Source organism: Meleagris gallopavo, chromosome 6 (assembly GCF_905368555.1).
Source record: "Meleagris gallopavo chromosome 6, MGAL_WU_HG_1.1, whole genome shotgun sequence".
NCBI classification, from domain to species: Eukaryota; Metazoa; Chordata; class Aves; order Galliformes; family Phasianidae; genus Meleagris; species Meleagris gallopavo.
Window position 1 is genome coordinate 37,822,282 of NC_139409.1, and position 16,574 is coordinate 37,838,855.

At 34.8% G+C, this 16,574-nt stretch overlaps 1 protein-coding gene across 16 annotated transcripts in view; it reads right to left on the bottom strand.

The window, feature by feature from the left end:
• Positions 1–16,574, bottom strand: part of NEK10 (NIMA related kinase 10) — a 94,143-nt gene that overhangs the window by 38,899 nt on the left and 38,670 nt on the right. For all 16 annotated transcript variants that reach the window (XR_014883944.1, XR_014883943.1, XR_014883948.1 and 13 more), the window contains 3 exons: positions 7,562–7,691; positions 6,879–6,949; positions 2,206–2,419 (listed from right to left, as the gene is read on the bottom strand). Coding sequence is in view for 10 of the 16 variants with exons in the window: in XM_085226379.1 (XP_085082505.1) it covers positions 2,206–2,419; positions 6,879–6,949; positions 7,562–7,691 (415 nt within the window). In the remaining 6 variants the exon portion in view is untranslated. The remainder of the gene's footprint in view (positions 1–2,205; positions 2,420–6,878; positions 6,950–7,561; positions 7,692–16,574) is intronic.

The window sequence follows — 16,574 nt, forward strand, 5'->3', positions numbered from 1 at the left end:
ACTATCCAAGAGACAATTACTACTATTACAACTACTGTATTAGGTCCTCTGTACCCTGTGTTATGTCAGCAAATTTTCACCTTTCAGAACAGAAAACACTAATTATATTAAGCACTCTTTATCCTTCAACTGCACCTATTATCACATAAACAACAATGCCTATGGAAGACAATGAAAAATAAAAATATATAAGTGAAAGCTGATAATTATTGTTTATTTTTAGGATTATTTTCAAGGATGGATTTTATGCCATACTTGTCAGGTGAGGTCTCTGTGCTTCTTCAGCATCATCTGCTGATCAGTCTATCACACTGCCTATTGATCAGTTTCTATGCTGAACTTAAGCTGTGTATGAAAGAGATTCTACACTGGCTTTAAAAGATATATGGTGTATAGTTCCATAAGCAAGGACACAGAGCATGCTCTTTATTTCAGAAACATTCGCAACATGACACAACTGGGATGAAAAAGGAGGCAAAAAGTACATTTCAGTAGAGAGAGAACAAAGTATAAGGTAGCTGGCTTCAACAAAGCATTGAACTACATGGCAGAAACACTGAATTCTCTGACACCGCGGAAAAATGACAAATTACCTAGCTATGGACTTGCTGGAGCCTTGACTAAGATTAATTAGGCTGTCCATACCTCACAGTTTTTATTTAAGGATCAGCTGCTTGAAATTCTTCCTAATAAATGAAGTCAGGATATTATCCCTTTTCGTAAGTAAAAATTTTCAGGAATAATTATTCTTTTTATTAGAAATCCTCCAACTTCATAAAGTTTCCCTTCATTGCTGAAACCAAAGAAACAACTTTGCTCCTTCTAATTCTAAGTCCTGTAACACTCCTAAGATCTTTGGAAAAATCGCATCCTGATATATTCTGTCTTATTTAAAACAAGAACTTACAGCCAGGTCTTCCACTTATCATTAGTGAGCCATATTCTCCCAGTTTCCATGGAGTTCTGGATCTTTCTCAGATTCTCCTGCTGTGTCTGTTTCATTTATTATACAAAATAAAGTATCCACTGGAGTAGAAATAAAATTAATGCATTCCCTCCTTAAGAAGACTAGCCATTTTACCCTAGAATACAGAGGGACTTTCCTTCTCTTTTTGTACATAGGTGTATCTTTTTTTCATTTATTTTGTTATGTATTTATACAAAGCTAAGTTCAATGTAAAGTTATTAGTCATGTCATATCATACAAGTATCTGGATAGAGCACTCTTCTCTAAAAGCTACTGGCAACATTTTATTGAAAACAAGGTATGATACAAATAAAAATTTTGTACTTTTAATAACAATTTCTACAGTCTCAATCAGACATATGAAGAAAAAATATTCAAAAAAATCCATGAGTCTGGGACAAGATGTTCCTGAAAAACTTTTTATTACACAGAGATTCTTCAGTGCAAACTACTGGCCCATGATTAAAGAAGTCAGTGTTTCTAACAGTGATACAACAGTTGGACAGACAAGAGCAGTGGTGTAAATCATAATTTTACTTTATAACTGCCCTTAACAATAATTACCACAGTGAGGTTTTACTACACAAATAAATTGTGCTTGTATTTTTAAAGTAAATTCTCCAGGATCACATAGAAGTTTGGTTCATCGTGTAAAATACTAATTTCCTTCATGAAGAGTGCTTAAAACAGCCTGTAGCAAATAAAAGAACTTTAAGAGGTATATTCACAGAAGTGTATCAGACAGTAAGAAATTATCAACAAATACCAGCATCAATGCACTTTAAATCTGCAATTTGAAATTATGTGTGTATTTTCCATTTTCTAGATTCCATTGTTTGAGAATCATACCCAAAATTATCAATGTTCCACTGCAGTGGAATCTTATTCACAAGTGCAATTAAATATTTTTTAGTAATTAAATACTGTCAGATTCTATCAAAACTGGAAGTACCTCCATAATCATTTCCCATTCAATTTTCATTTTCCAATTGAAATGAAAGCACTTTTTAAGGTACTGTTATTTTTGCTGTATGAGGATGCCCACAAAAAAACAGTGAATGAATATCTAGTTGAAAATAAATTAAAAATCCTGCATGGAAAATGTTTTAAGAGAATTGGTCTTTCCAGTTTGATTTATTTTTTCTGCCTCATTTTTTTTTTCTTTTTTCTTTTTATCTTATTTTCTCAGATATGGCAAACAGTGATAAGCAAAAATAAAGCTTAATGCATGTACTTACTTGTGGTGAAATAGAAAGCTGATGTTGACAGGCTGCTGCATTTCGGTTAGCTTCTGTAAAGTACCTCTGGGTTCGTCTTCTCTCCCGATCCAGTTTCTTCTCCAACATGAGATGGGAGGTAGATAAAACATCCAAATATTTCATCATCACATCAGACAGCAGCGAGCTGACCTCCACTATGTCTGGACGTGTCTCTGCATCAGGGGTCAAGCACCTATAAAAAGAAACATTCTCTCATGAAAGCTAATTACTTCCTTCTAAAAACTCTGCTACCACTGCATTCCTCCATTGGTAATTATCAAATCATGGCAGCCAGCACTTGGGACAAAACAGAAATTTAGCAAGGGAACAGTTTTCATTTCTTACATTCTCAAAAATTAAAAATGGATGCACTTCAGAAAGGCATAAATAATTTTACACAAAAAGACTGAAGAGAGAACATCTGCTAGCTTATGAAAATGTTATTTCAAAAGTCTTCATAGTGAGAAATTTATCAAGCAGTATTTTCCCATTTGAGATTGCAACAAATACAGCAAGATAACAGAGATGTAGAAGTTGTCACAACAGATAGCCCAGCAGGTGCACATAGGGGCCCAGAAGCTCTGCTCAAGCCCATGGGGAACAGTCTGACACTGAGCAGCTTTGGTGTTGACAAACCAAAGGCTATTGTGGAAAGTCTACCAAGACTCACCTGACCCTTGGGTCATTACCCTTTCTGCTCATCCATACAGACACCAATTTATCCCTAGAGCTAATTCTGAAAATATCAAATGTGACTTCAGAGCACTGGGATGGAAGAGAGAAGGACAGGGAGCTGAAGTGGTGATCTCCTCAATTCTTTCAATGAGGGGGAAAATGTTGAATCAGGGAGGAAGCAGCCTGCCGGTCAACAGCTGGCTTGGTATAGTCTAGAGCTTATGGGTAAGAATTAGAGGAATAGACAAACATTAATTTAAATACTTGTTATATCTCCAACACAAAAGACAAGTATGTGACCGGGAACAGCTGGAATGGATTTACTGTGTTCCAGTCATATCTGACTAGTGTGACTGCTCTCTATGATGAGAGAGCTGCTCTGTAGACAATGGGAAAGCAGTATATGCTGTGGATACCTTTACTGCAGCAAGGCCTTTGACATAATATTCCACAGTATCCACAGGATTATAGGTTAGGCAAATAACTGCCTGAAATTATTGGCTCAAAGATGTGTTATCAGAAGTGCAAAGTCCAGACAGTGGCTGAAAGTAGCATTCTTCAGGGACTGGGTTTGAGCCAGTACTGTTTAACATCTTTATTAATAACCTAGACAACTGAATGAATTCTCAAAAAGCTTATGAAAACTTAATTGCTGGGAGCAGTTGATACAGGGAGAAATAATAAACCTTGATCAGTGGGACCTGGGCAAGATACAGAGAGCTGACTGCTACTTATTTAATGGGATAGTATAGAAACTAAATAAATGAATTCTCAAAGGTGATAGGGAAAGAGATAATATACACAAGCTGCAAAACAGGAAAGTCCAACTAGATATGAGAATATATTACTATTTCTAATCTAAAAGGTGAACAAGAACTGGAAGAGGATCTAGGAAAGCTGGAGGATCTTCATCTTTCAAGACATTCAAAACATTGACTTACTGTATCTAAAGTCTCCACTTTCAGAAAATTAAATAAATTACCTCTTGGGGTCCATTTCAATCTAAATTAATTTTCAGTTCTATGCTTTATGTGTCAGGAACTCCAGATAGCTGTTTAGTAACCATAGTAGGTCAATTTTTAAATCCCCAGAATATTTTGTACTTAGAGAAGGCATGTAAGCTGATAGACACACGTCTTCATGTACTATAAACTGTCTTAAATCTAATAAATCCAGTGATCTGATAATTTTCTATTATTTGCATGCAGAGTAATATTTACCAGTTAGCATACATTGACTCAACACTCCTTCTTAAAGAAAGTGTCACAGAATGATTTCAGATGTCACAGTATTATTTCTAAAATATTACTTTCTAAAAAAAAAAAAAGAAAAACTCTTAAAGTAGCTTAATCCAATAAAATTGGATCTTAATAATGACCATAATACTGAATAATGACAATACTGAATGCAATTTTTCAGTTATAAAATGAAGTTTTCAGTGTTTTCAAATCCTTATAAATAACTTTTTTTTAAAAGATTTATTCCTTTTATCTTTCACAGGTACTGTGTTAGAGTTACTCAGAAATTAACTTCTTTGTTTCTGATAATGTTTTCTCATCTGTACTATCAGTAAGAACTCCCTATTACTGAATTTCTCTCATGTTCTCTATTCTATCTAATTGTCTCACAAAAATAAATTAAAAGCTAAACATAACATCTCATTTAAGGATTGATCCATAGTAAGAGAATAAACAATTTAAAAAAAAAAAATTTTCATGCTTCCCACTGCTTTTAAAAAAAGCTGGAAAATGCTTACATTACAGGAGAAAAAAATAATGTTAATTTTACATGCAGATAGCTATTTAATCATCTATTTAAACCAGCTAATCTTAGTAAATAATTAACATATCAGCCAATCTCATAATTATATGGACTTAGAGTAGACCTATTTAATACAGGTACTGTATCTATAATTATAAAGAGTAAATCAATAGCTGACCTTCAAAAAAACCTTTAAAAATTTCCACTATAGAGTTTCTTGTCATCACCAAGAATGAAAAGGAGAAGATAGAGGGACCAGATTCTCACATACATCTAAGTCATTGATAAAGATGTGATAAAAATTTATGAAAATGTAATACATATCAATACTGATATGTATCTTGACTTGAAGGTATTTTCTGGAAACATTAAATGCTACTACTTTATTCTTAAATGGTGAGCAATTAATCAGTAAATCCAGTTATTTCAACTACAAATACTTGTAAATATTCAAAATGTTTCATGACCTTTTAAATCTTAGTTCCATTCTACTAGTTCCTATCCTCTCTTTGTTGTTCTTCATCCTCAGGGTGCTTAAATAATAGAAACCCTTTCGTGCAGAAAATATAATACAAAAATGTTACATTCTTTGCACCGTAAAGTGCTTTTGGGAGGTAGAATTCAACATCTGACTGAAATAGAAAGCTATTAAAGCTATTTTTGGAGTTTTTCTAAAATGGGCAATCAAGGGAGCTGAATCTCTTAGTTCACCAATTCACTTTCTGTACTCACACAATTTGCCTCACATATTACATTAACACCAGGAACATGTAATTGTAACTAAATAAAATATGTGATGAGTGAGTGGAACAAATACAGGTTCTTCTTTTCCTCCACTACTATGTTCTCTCTTCATTAACAGGATTAGAAGGTAGCAGGAAATGTATTACTATCAGTCACAAAACTATGAATCATCATACAGTGATCTACAACTGTACTTGAACATTACTTAAAATGCTCTAATTCTATGAAAAAAATAATCTGATGTATAGTGGATTAACTAGAGCACTGGCAGTATTAAACCTCAGTACTGAGTCTAGTTTGCTAAATGTGGTGTCCCCCAGAGGCCCTTACTGGGACCAGTGCTCTTCAATATCTCTGTCAATGACCTGGACAGTGGGATTGAGTGTAGTCTTAGCAAGTTTGCTGACAATGCTAAGGTGAATGATGCACTTGATACAAAAAAAAAAGGAAAGAACACCATCCAAAGGGCTTGAAAAGTGGGCCCTTGTGAACCGAATGAAATTACACAAGTCGAATGGAAGATGTTCCACTTGGGTCAGGGCAATCCCAGATATGGGTATAGACTGAGAGAAGAACACCTTGAGAGCAGTGCTGTGGAGATGGACTTGAAGGTCCTGATGAGCAAAGAGTTGGACTTGAGCCAACAGTGTGTACCTGCAGCCCAGAAGGCCAGCAGTATCCTGAGATGGCTCAATAGAAGGGTGGCTAGGAGGGCAAGGGAGCTGATTGTCCCCCTCTACTCTGTCCTTGTAAAGCCCATCTGGAGTACTGCATCCAGGTCGGTCTGGGGACCCAAGACAAGAAAGATGTGGAGGTACTGGAGCTGGTCCAGAGGAAGGCTATGAAGGTGATCAGAAGACTGGAGCATCTCTCTTATGAAGAAAGGTTGAGGGAGTTGAGCTTGTTCAGCCTGGAGAAGAGAAGGCTCTGGAGAGACATTGCTTCCAGTACTTGAAGGGAGTTTATAAACAGGAGGGAAATCTACTTTTTACGTAGGCAGACCATGACAAGACAAGGGGGACTAAACTTTAAAATAAAATAGGGGAGATTTAGGTTAGATGGTAGGAAGAAAGCCTTCACTCATAGGTTAGTGAAGCCCTGGGACAGGCTGCCCAAGCAGCTGTGGATGCCCCATCCCTAGAGGTGTTCAAGGCCAGGATGGATAGGGCCCTGGGCAGCCTGTTTCAGTAGATCTCAGCCCTGTCCATGGCAGGGGTTGGAAGTGAATGATTTTAAGGTCTGTTCCAACCCAAGCCATTCTATGATTCTCTGAAATGCACTGACTTACACTTGTCATGCAGTTGTTAGATTCACCTATACTGAATATGTTACTAGCACAGTCCTTTAAATCAGTAGACATTTCATATTCGGAGATAAATACTAGCAGTTGCTGAAGTCAGCAAAAGTCAGTGTCACATAGTCACCATTGGAAATATATAAAACATTTTCAGCAAGAACAAAACAAGATTTACCTCTTAATGGTAAATGACACTTTTTCAGAGTACAGTCCGTCCGGCACAGGTTCATACACAGCCCCTACTATCTGTAAAATAAAATATCTAATAGTTAATTGAAAAAAAAAAATTCAATGTTTTATTTAGAAATTTCATACAATAAATACTTCTTGAAACAATCTGATGGGCAGGCATTATATCATCAGCTTTAACTTGCAAAATAACTTAGAACACATCTTGTAATGCAAAATATCACTTCTAATCAGGTATCCACATTAATGTACACAACCATTGTAGATCAGGGATCTGCAATATCTGAATAAGGGAAACAGTTACGAAAAACAGTGATTTATTTTTCCTTTTAATCATATCCAAACGTCCACACAACTCTACAGGGTAATACACAACCCTATAGAAAACGCAATGTTATAGTAATAAGAATGTTTATGTCTAAAGACCCTATCACATAATGCAACAATAAAAATATATCAGTCTGAGAAGTAACAATATATTTATATTTGCAAGCAATTTTTGCAAGTAGAATGGAAAAACAGTAACTCATACTGTGAAGAATGCTCCTGCTCATTCACACATCAGAACAGAGAGCATTTTGTGCTTCTACAGCCTTAAACACAAATTTTCGTGGACCTTGTGATCACATGTAGAAATAATGGGTGGGTTGATCTGGCAAATCTGAATACCTTAGTTGCCAAGGAGAGCATATTGGTGCTGTAAAATGGTGGGTTCAGAGTTGCCATCTGATAAAGGATACATCCTGCAGCCCAGACATCAGCTTTCTCTCCGTATGGCTCATTCTTTACAACTTCAGGGCTAAGTGAAAAGCAGTGCAAACCACAATTATTTAATTAATAGTTTTCACTTAGCCAGTTAAAAAATAAAAATAAAAAATCACTAGTCACCGCAATATATCTCCAGAGCATATACAGTTACTTTCAAAAGGTTGCATTTCCTTTACTAGTAGAATTCTTTAAGTGGAAGTACAAAATTATAATTGGAGTTAAGAGGTGCAAATTCAGTTACTGATGCAGTCTGGATATGGTGCTAGAAGGTGTGCTGCCAGTTTGTACAAAACAAATGCAAAAAATAAATTATAAAACAAATTAGACGCCGTTTCTTAGATAAATTATTATGTGGAAAAGATATTAAGTGATCTTAATAGAACATAAATTCAGAATGGAGGTCATTGTGGGGAAGTGATGTAGTCTACATGTCAGGCATTTTTGATGAAATTCATCAAGCAAGATAAAGATTCCTGTGTGAAAGTCATTAGGTACTTCCCTTTAATTTTGCTACTGCTATTGTAAAACCATGGAGATGAATAAAGGGTATTGAATGTAATGTTAAAACATAACACGTTCTCTAGAGTTGGACTGTCATTACTCCTCACTGTGATACCAGTTCTTCAGAGGGCCTTGAAGAACTTTCATTTTGATACATTAAATATATCTATTAGAGTAAGGATCGGTGCGGCAATTTAACATACAGAGGGTGATAGCATGGTTTTGCATAGCAGTCACCAAAAGAATATGTTGAAGACAAAAGGCAATCGAGACATACAGAAGCAACCATGACCTGCTCAGCAGAATCTTGTATTAATGTACGAGGCAGAGCCTAGTTTGACTATCAGAGTAAACATCAGCCCATTGGGTTGGTGGCTAGCAAAAACATATTTGTTGCTACCATGATTTGGAAATTACAGAAAAAAATACAGTGCCGATAGGTTTATGAAGGTTGTAGTTTTAAGATGGTTCCACAAGAACAAATAATTGATTGAAATTATTGAAAATATTTGGCCTGTTTGTTCATGCTGAAAAATTTCCCATTCTAAATACCTATCTAATACTTCTTTTTTTTTTTAATCAAAAGGAGGACTTCCAGAGGAATACTACCTGATAATTTCTTCCAGAACAAAAGTCTGATATTTAGCACATGAGGATGGCCAGCACCTTAATGTATATACAGTCTTATGCTTAAGAAATACTGCAAATGACTGAAGTAAAAGTTACATAATGTGACCACAAAAGTGATACAGAGGATCTACAATCCTAAATGCATATGATACTATGCTTTCATAACTAATGAATTCAATACTTTAGAATTCTAAATAAAAATTTTGAATATTATTTATTTACTTTTAAGAGATGAAGTAGTGAAATTCCTCACCATGTTCTAAAGGCAAACCTCACCATCTGCTAGTTAGAAACGTGGGTGAGGTACAGTACTTGTTGACTAGTAAAACAGTTTTGCAGTCAAGCTGCACCGTTTGGATCTGCACTACTGAGGGATGTCAAACAGAAAAATCCCAGTTCTGTTCCTGTGCTCTGCTGCCCACAAACAGGAGGATGGTGGGAATACATACTATTTATCTAATTCAGGTAACAACCGTGTATAAATTCTTACAGCCTGGTCAAGACCAGAAAGAATGAGTGAAACCAGACTGACATTTATTCCATAAAAATCCCCAAAAAATCTGTCTTAGTAAAAAGTACAGAATAATGATTTAAGGGAGTGACATTGGTATGGTCTCTGGTTTACTTGTAAAAGCAGGCCTTTAATTCTTAGATTAAGAGATCTGGATTGGATGAAATAGAACAGTGGCACTAATTAAATTTTTAGCAAACAGATGTCCACATCATAAAATGCATTCAGTGTAAAAATAAAATACTTAAAGGGAGAAACTCTGAGAGCTGATAAAGAATTACCATTGCTTCAAGGGCTGATCATACTGCTGCAAAGTAGCAGTGCAAATGCTACACTCTATGATACCCACAGTATCAGATATCAAGAGAGGCAGCAGATACTTTAAAAATTAGTCACTTTGTGCCTGCAATTAACTTATTCATAATATTCACTGCAGTTTTCTTCTAAGTCTACATGTCACCGCTCATTTCCAAACTGTATATTCATGCCAAGAAGCTTACTTCTGCTGCATTGTATCAAGGAGAGTCCTTCACTGAATGAACGTCCACAGCAAAAGCAAGGCTAAATTCTTTTCAATCAGAGACACAGAAATACATCCACAGAATAATTCTCTAAATTCTCAGTATCCTTGAATAGACTGATTTATAATTGCTTCTCAGAAAGCTCACGCTTGCTCATCATATCCACACTTAATGACAGTCTACACAAACAGCCTTAAAATGAGTCTCAAACTTGATTATGTCATCAATTAATCCAAAGAGTTATCTGTTTAATCTTCTGAATTATTTTTGCAAAATTAAAGACCTAATTTAGAAGCTAATTTAATATTGTCCCACATTTTTTTGATTAGAGTAAAAAGCAAATAAAAATTAAATCTTATCAATATTGGTTCTATTTATAAAACAGTACCAATTCAGGAAATCATCTCTATATAGCCTCGGAGACATTTTTATAATCAAACTTTCATTTATAACTTTAGCCACTGATGCTATTTTGTCATGATATTTACTGAAGAATACTTTGAACTTCACAAGCAGATTCTGGATTCTCTACTAATATTATCACATACCTACATGAAATATGACTGTTCTCATAGGATAAGCTCATGGTCACATTAGTTTTTGTTGGATAGATATTCCAGTATGAAGGAAGAAGTCCTGAATTTGGAGAATAAGGGAGGAAGGAACTGAAAGAATGACTTTTTCAAAACAGCATTAACTTTCTAGAGCTTCTAAAGCTTGTAAGAAATGTTTTCAGTACTATCAGGCTGACTTTACATGAGACACAACTGGTAAAGATTTCCCATGCTGCAGAGAACTTCAATAAGCCAATTTTGAGTTGTTTTGGTACAGTGTTCACTGCTCAGTCCAACAGTGTTTCTGACAGATGTAAATACAGGTCCATGTATTTGACTCTATAATACAAGGCACACCTTCAAAGAAGACATAATTTCTACTAGATAGTTGTGGATTAATTAAAGAGTGAATCCTCAAGACTAACCTCCCAGAAAGGTGATTATGATATAAAAAAAAAGTTCAAAGAAATAGAAGCAAATACAACTGCAGAAGATTTTAACAATGAATGATAATTATTGCTTTTATCATAATAATTCTTTCAATTCATTCTGTACACTTTGATAGACATTTCTGCAGATATTGGTGGTACTACAAATATTCATAGGCACCATATGTGGTTCAGGAAGCTACCCAAGCCATATACAGTTGGAGGCTAGAAGAGTACAAAATATGGTTATCCCATTCTTCCTTCCCTATGGAGATATACAAACTGGCACTGATGGAAATGGGACAAGAAGAGAGATGACAGACAAGATTGCTTTACTTTTTTTTTTTTTTTTTTTGTCCCATATAATGAAAAAATATTTATAGCTTCTATTAGCTTCAGATATTCAGATATCTTTATTAAGATAAGATCTATAAAATAATACTTGCTTGTAGTGGATTGCCTATTTAGTTGTTAGTTGCTGGTAGAACTCATTACAGCAAAATAGAAGAAGGATGTTAAATGTAAGTTCACATGAAAGATTCTGCTTTTCACTAAACTACTGCAGAATGCTTTGTGAGTATTTGGAGAGCAGTATGAAAAGAACATAGCTTCTCTATAATCATTCCTCTGAATCACAGAAGAGTAGGTGGTGAGGGAGAAAAGCTACTCATCCTAGCTTCCCAAAGGTGAAAAATGAAAAAGTTGTTCATAATAATCTTTTCTCTGGATATTTTGCTGTAAGCTATAGGTCATGCTTAGTATGTATGGTAGGTTCATAATTACTAGAATAGCAACAAAAGAAGGAACAGGAGCCATACAACTGACAATTCAAAAAAGAGGTTCTGTGAAAACTGTTAAAAGCTATTTGCTTTTCTCACCTACAAGAAGCAGCCTTTTGGAGGCAGTATATTCTGTCTGTCCCAGGAGTGACAAAGCTGGAACAGCATTTTCAGTCTCTAGTTTTTTTGCCTTCACAGTTCTCTATTTTGAAATTTATTGCTAAAGAATTCTATAGTAATTTCTTACATTATCTACCAACTTGTATTTATTTTTCTCATTAGAAATTCTTAAGTAATTATATTTGTAAACTATTACACACAGCTACTACATGTGTGCTTTTTCCTCACAAAACACACTCCTTCAAACATTCTAAGCCTCTTTGACTACAGAAAATTAATCATTTCCACCAATTTTTGAAATGTATAGGGGCAGGGATGAAACTTGTTATCTTTGGTTTGCCATTTTACAGTGTACTAAATCCTCCTGCCACCAGATGTGAATGTAATTTCAAAATGGGTGAAGTCATCTAGGAGAGGTAACTTTCACATGTATTGTTGCTCCCCTCAGTATAATCTCAATAGTTTAATTTTTTAGAGCAAGAATTACTTTGCTTTATTAAGAAAGCTAGTTTAATAATTATTAATTATTTCCAGTCAAGTAAGCTCTCTAATTTGGTCCGTCAATGCATATTTACACATTTGTGTTGACCTAGGAGTGGCATAGCTGATTTTATTTTTCCAGTTATTTTTTGACTTGAATAATTTCATTGCAGCAATTTGTATCACAGTCTTAAAAAACAACTGAAGCTGACAGGCCCCAGGTTTTTTTTTTGTTTTATTTTGTTTTTTTTGTAGGGTGGGGACATAATAAACACAACTGCCAAGACATTACCGTAATAGAAATAAAAATAGCTTCTACTGAAACAACTGTCAGGTTTAGCCTTAGTTCATAATGTTCAGTTGGAACTTTTTTTTTTTTTTTAATACTTTTCTAAGTAAGAAAAGAATAGTTAATCAAGATATAACTAAACTAATAAAATATGTATAAAACTTCAGAATATTTCTTCTGAGCACAAAATCTATATAAAAACCTGCTGAACAGAGCAGAAGACTTTTACATTGAGGGCTTCTGCGTTCTTCTTCAAAAGTAGACTAGGGAGGTACATCCATGTGTTCTACCATAGTTGTACTTGTCCTACAAGAGTATACATACCTGACAGTGAAAGATTCATGTATTTACCTGATAGAATCTTTTATCTTTTTCTAGCAACTTTATATTTTCACTGCTTTTACACATATAAACCTTCATTGCCAGTGAAAGCGAGTTCTTTCTGAATCTCACAGAGCAGTAGCAAATAAACACTTAATTGCTTAAGCACTTATTTTTAAAGTATCTTTAAAATGAAAGCATAAATCTCACTGATGTTCACTGTTTCTGTTGCCTCATGCTGTCTAAACTGAATTAAATCTCTACACGTACAAACACTTCTTGTTATATACATCGAGATGTGTGTGTGTGTATATATTTGTACATATCTATACAAGGACAGCTCTGAAAGTATTGCCTCCCATTTTATTATATTGGCCCACAACATCAGAGGCAGGTGGTGATGGTAGAGCAGTAAAGGTTGAGCCTTCCCACCAATATTCTGTTACATATTGTTGCCAGATGGCAACAGAGGGGCAGTCTGACAGAATGGTGTCTGACATGGAAGTGCAGAGGAAGCAAAGAGGCGTAACTGAATTCCTCCGCATTGAAAAAATTGCACCCATTGACATTTTTCAATTCTTGCTGAATGTTTCTGGAAACCAAACAGAGGATGTGAGCACAATGAGGTAATGGGTGATGCATTTCAGCAGTGGCGACAGTGATGTGAAAGATAAGACATGTTCTGGTTGGCCATGCACAGCTGTCACTCCACGAAACAAAGAGCATCTTGGTCTACTCATCTGTGCAAATTGGTTAATAGTGGTGACTATGTTGAAAAATAGTGTTCTGTAGCTGAGAATTTGCTCTATCAAGCAGTGTTATTGCTTTTGTATCCATTGTAGTTTCCATGGAAAGAAGTAGGAGGCATTACTTTCTGAGTGATCTATGTATATTTGCATCTATGTACATATATATATATACTTCTACATAAAAACAAATCCTGGGCTTCTAGAGTTTTCCAGCCAGAACAGTATTCTGTGCATACTGTATTTCAGAAATCTAGTAGGGAAATGATTGCAGTACTACTTACCTACCTTGGGAAAAAAAAAGAAAGACTCTCAACACAGTGCAAAGGCCAGGTTATCAATATTTAAGAACCTTTTACAAACTGACCAGAAGTATTGGAGCTGCACATAAAAGCCCATGAAACAGCACCCAGCTGAGGGGTTTCTATTAGCTTTTTAAATGTTAAAATGTATTTGCAATCTTATTTCCTCTCATCAGGATACAGACACAAGTACAATGTGTGGATATATTGGCAAAATATTTTTTAATGATCCAATTAAGTCTGAATTTGACCTTCTTGTTTATATACTATATCTGTTGATCTGGAAAAAAAGTTTGCTGCCAATGTGTAAAACTACTACATGTTTCTAGGTGTTTTGGTTTTTTTTTTTTTTAACTTATTTCAAGACAATTTTAAAAGCCTTAAAGGCTCTATCAGAAAAGGTGATGTTTCTATTACTAACATATGTTATAAAGAAGCAAATTTCACATTAACAGTAAAAAAAAAAAAAGTATCTAATTAAGCTCAAAATTGTATAATTGTTTCAAGTGGTTTTATGCTTCTGAATTTTCAAGATCGTCATATGAGTAAATACAAGAAAAAATCACAGTACCATCCATACATAGTTTAGTGTTTCAGTATTACATACAGTGCTTCTGGGAGACATAAAGCAGAAAAACACATTGAAGTGCTAATTTATACTGACTTTTCCTTCAGATGCATCATGGTACAAAGCCTAAAACAGCAAGAGGAGGTAAAAGTCAGATTCTGAAACCTGAAAAATAAAAATCTCTTTTCAATGTACTTTTTTATTTATATTACTGAAGGCGAGCATCGTTTCATGGACAACACATCTAGTATTCTTAAGCATATAAAAATAACTAGCAGAATGTCAGGCTGTCAGTTTTAAGAGAAATGCTGTAGATAAATTATATTTGTAAGCTGTGGGAAAGTGCTACCCATATACACAGAAACTGAAACATTCATATTCTAAAAGGTGTTGGTAATGTGCATCATGGGTCTTCTGTAACAGGACAAGGGGAAATGGTTTCAAACTAAAAGAGAGGATATAAAGGATAAAAAGAGAATATAAGAAAAAGGTTATTGCAGTAAGGATTGTGAAGCACTGGAACAGCCTGCCCAGAGATGCGGTGAATGCCCCCGCCCTGGAGAATTCAAGATCAGACTAGATGGGGCTCTGAGCACCCTGCTCCAGCTATAGGTGTCCCTGTTGACTGCAAGGGAGTTGGACTAGATGACATTTAAAGGTGTCTTCCAGCTCAAAAGATTCTACAATCCTATGATTCTATGACAGATAGTTTTCAGAACTGATTCTTTCTAACTAGACACAAATTTTCCAGCGAATTACAACAGCAATTTCCTACAAAATGCTTTAGGGAATGGCCTCAAATCTGTAACTTTACAAACAGATCAACAAAAGGAAAAGCCTTTTGTCTTCTCTCAATTTGACAAACCTGAACACTTGAAAATGGTAAATGATTTTGCTTATTGAGCTATATGCCTTCTAGAATAAATTCTATTCAGTGTACTTTGTACAAGACAGCCAAGCTTAACAAGAAATCACATGAATATTTAAAACTGAAAGGGAGATATGAAAAAATAATTATCTGCAAGAACATGACTACAAGCAGTAGCAAGTCCTATTTTATAACAACTCAAAAATAAACTTAAATATCAAATAACCAATTTCACATAAGGTGTTAATTTCACCTAAAATTAAATTCCTGAAAATTAGATTTATGATAAGTTAGTGTTCCAGCTCCCTCTGTCGCAAATGGAGAGAGACAAGCACATCGAGAGTTTGATTCATCTCACCCTAAAATAGCTGCTCAAGATAGATGGGATGAAATTCATTATGGAAATGACAATTTTTTCTCCATAGTCATCTAACTGCTTGACTTGAATTAGATGTCTAGTTTTTGGATGGCTACATCGAAGCAAAATGAAATCCAGTCACATAAAGATTACTTTCTGACAGCAACATATCAATTAGATAACTTTAAGTATTTGGATTTCCTGGAACCTAAAGTTCATGAGAAAGTATCCAGAAACAAAACAGGACAACTGATGTAAACTGAACTGTCACATGATCCTATGATGTTAAAAGTATTTAATTCCACATTTTTCTTCTCTACGTTCTCACTAAAATTCCTTCCAGGAATAAACTTAAGCCTTTAGCAACTCATTTTCAAGTTACATCTCTCAGTTTAATAACTGAGCATCTTGACCTCTATAAAATTATACCAATTGCTTGTTTGCAAGCAAGGGCATATGGCAAACTCACTGTTACATCTCTGGATAACACTGTATTTACCTCTTTAGTTATAGAATCATTGACCTCTGTTCATGTAGCTGAATAAGTGGAGAACCTAGAATTTGATCTGTAGTCTAAGAAAAAGAAACTTTCTTAAGAACAGATACATTTTTCAAACACAAACATACATCTGTCTAAAATCATGTGGTATTATTAATATTCATCCTCTTTATGATGCTCCTGTAAAGAATGGCTGCCTACAAACAAGGTGTTTGAGGACTCTACGTATGGAAAATTTGAGCTGCCTCCATGAAAATTATAATTAAAGGCAGCTTAACCTAAGATGATTAAAGCCTCCAAAGCTATTCAAGTCCTGCAGTTCAGATGTCAGAGTAATATTGCTCATCTCAATGTAGCTTATTTGACATTACTTAAAAGACAAATAAAAGAGAAATAACTCTTGCAAACAAAGACCAGTAGCATTGGACTAGAAGATGTT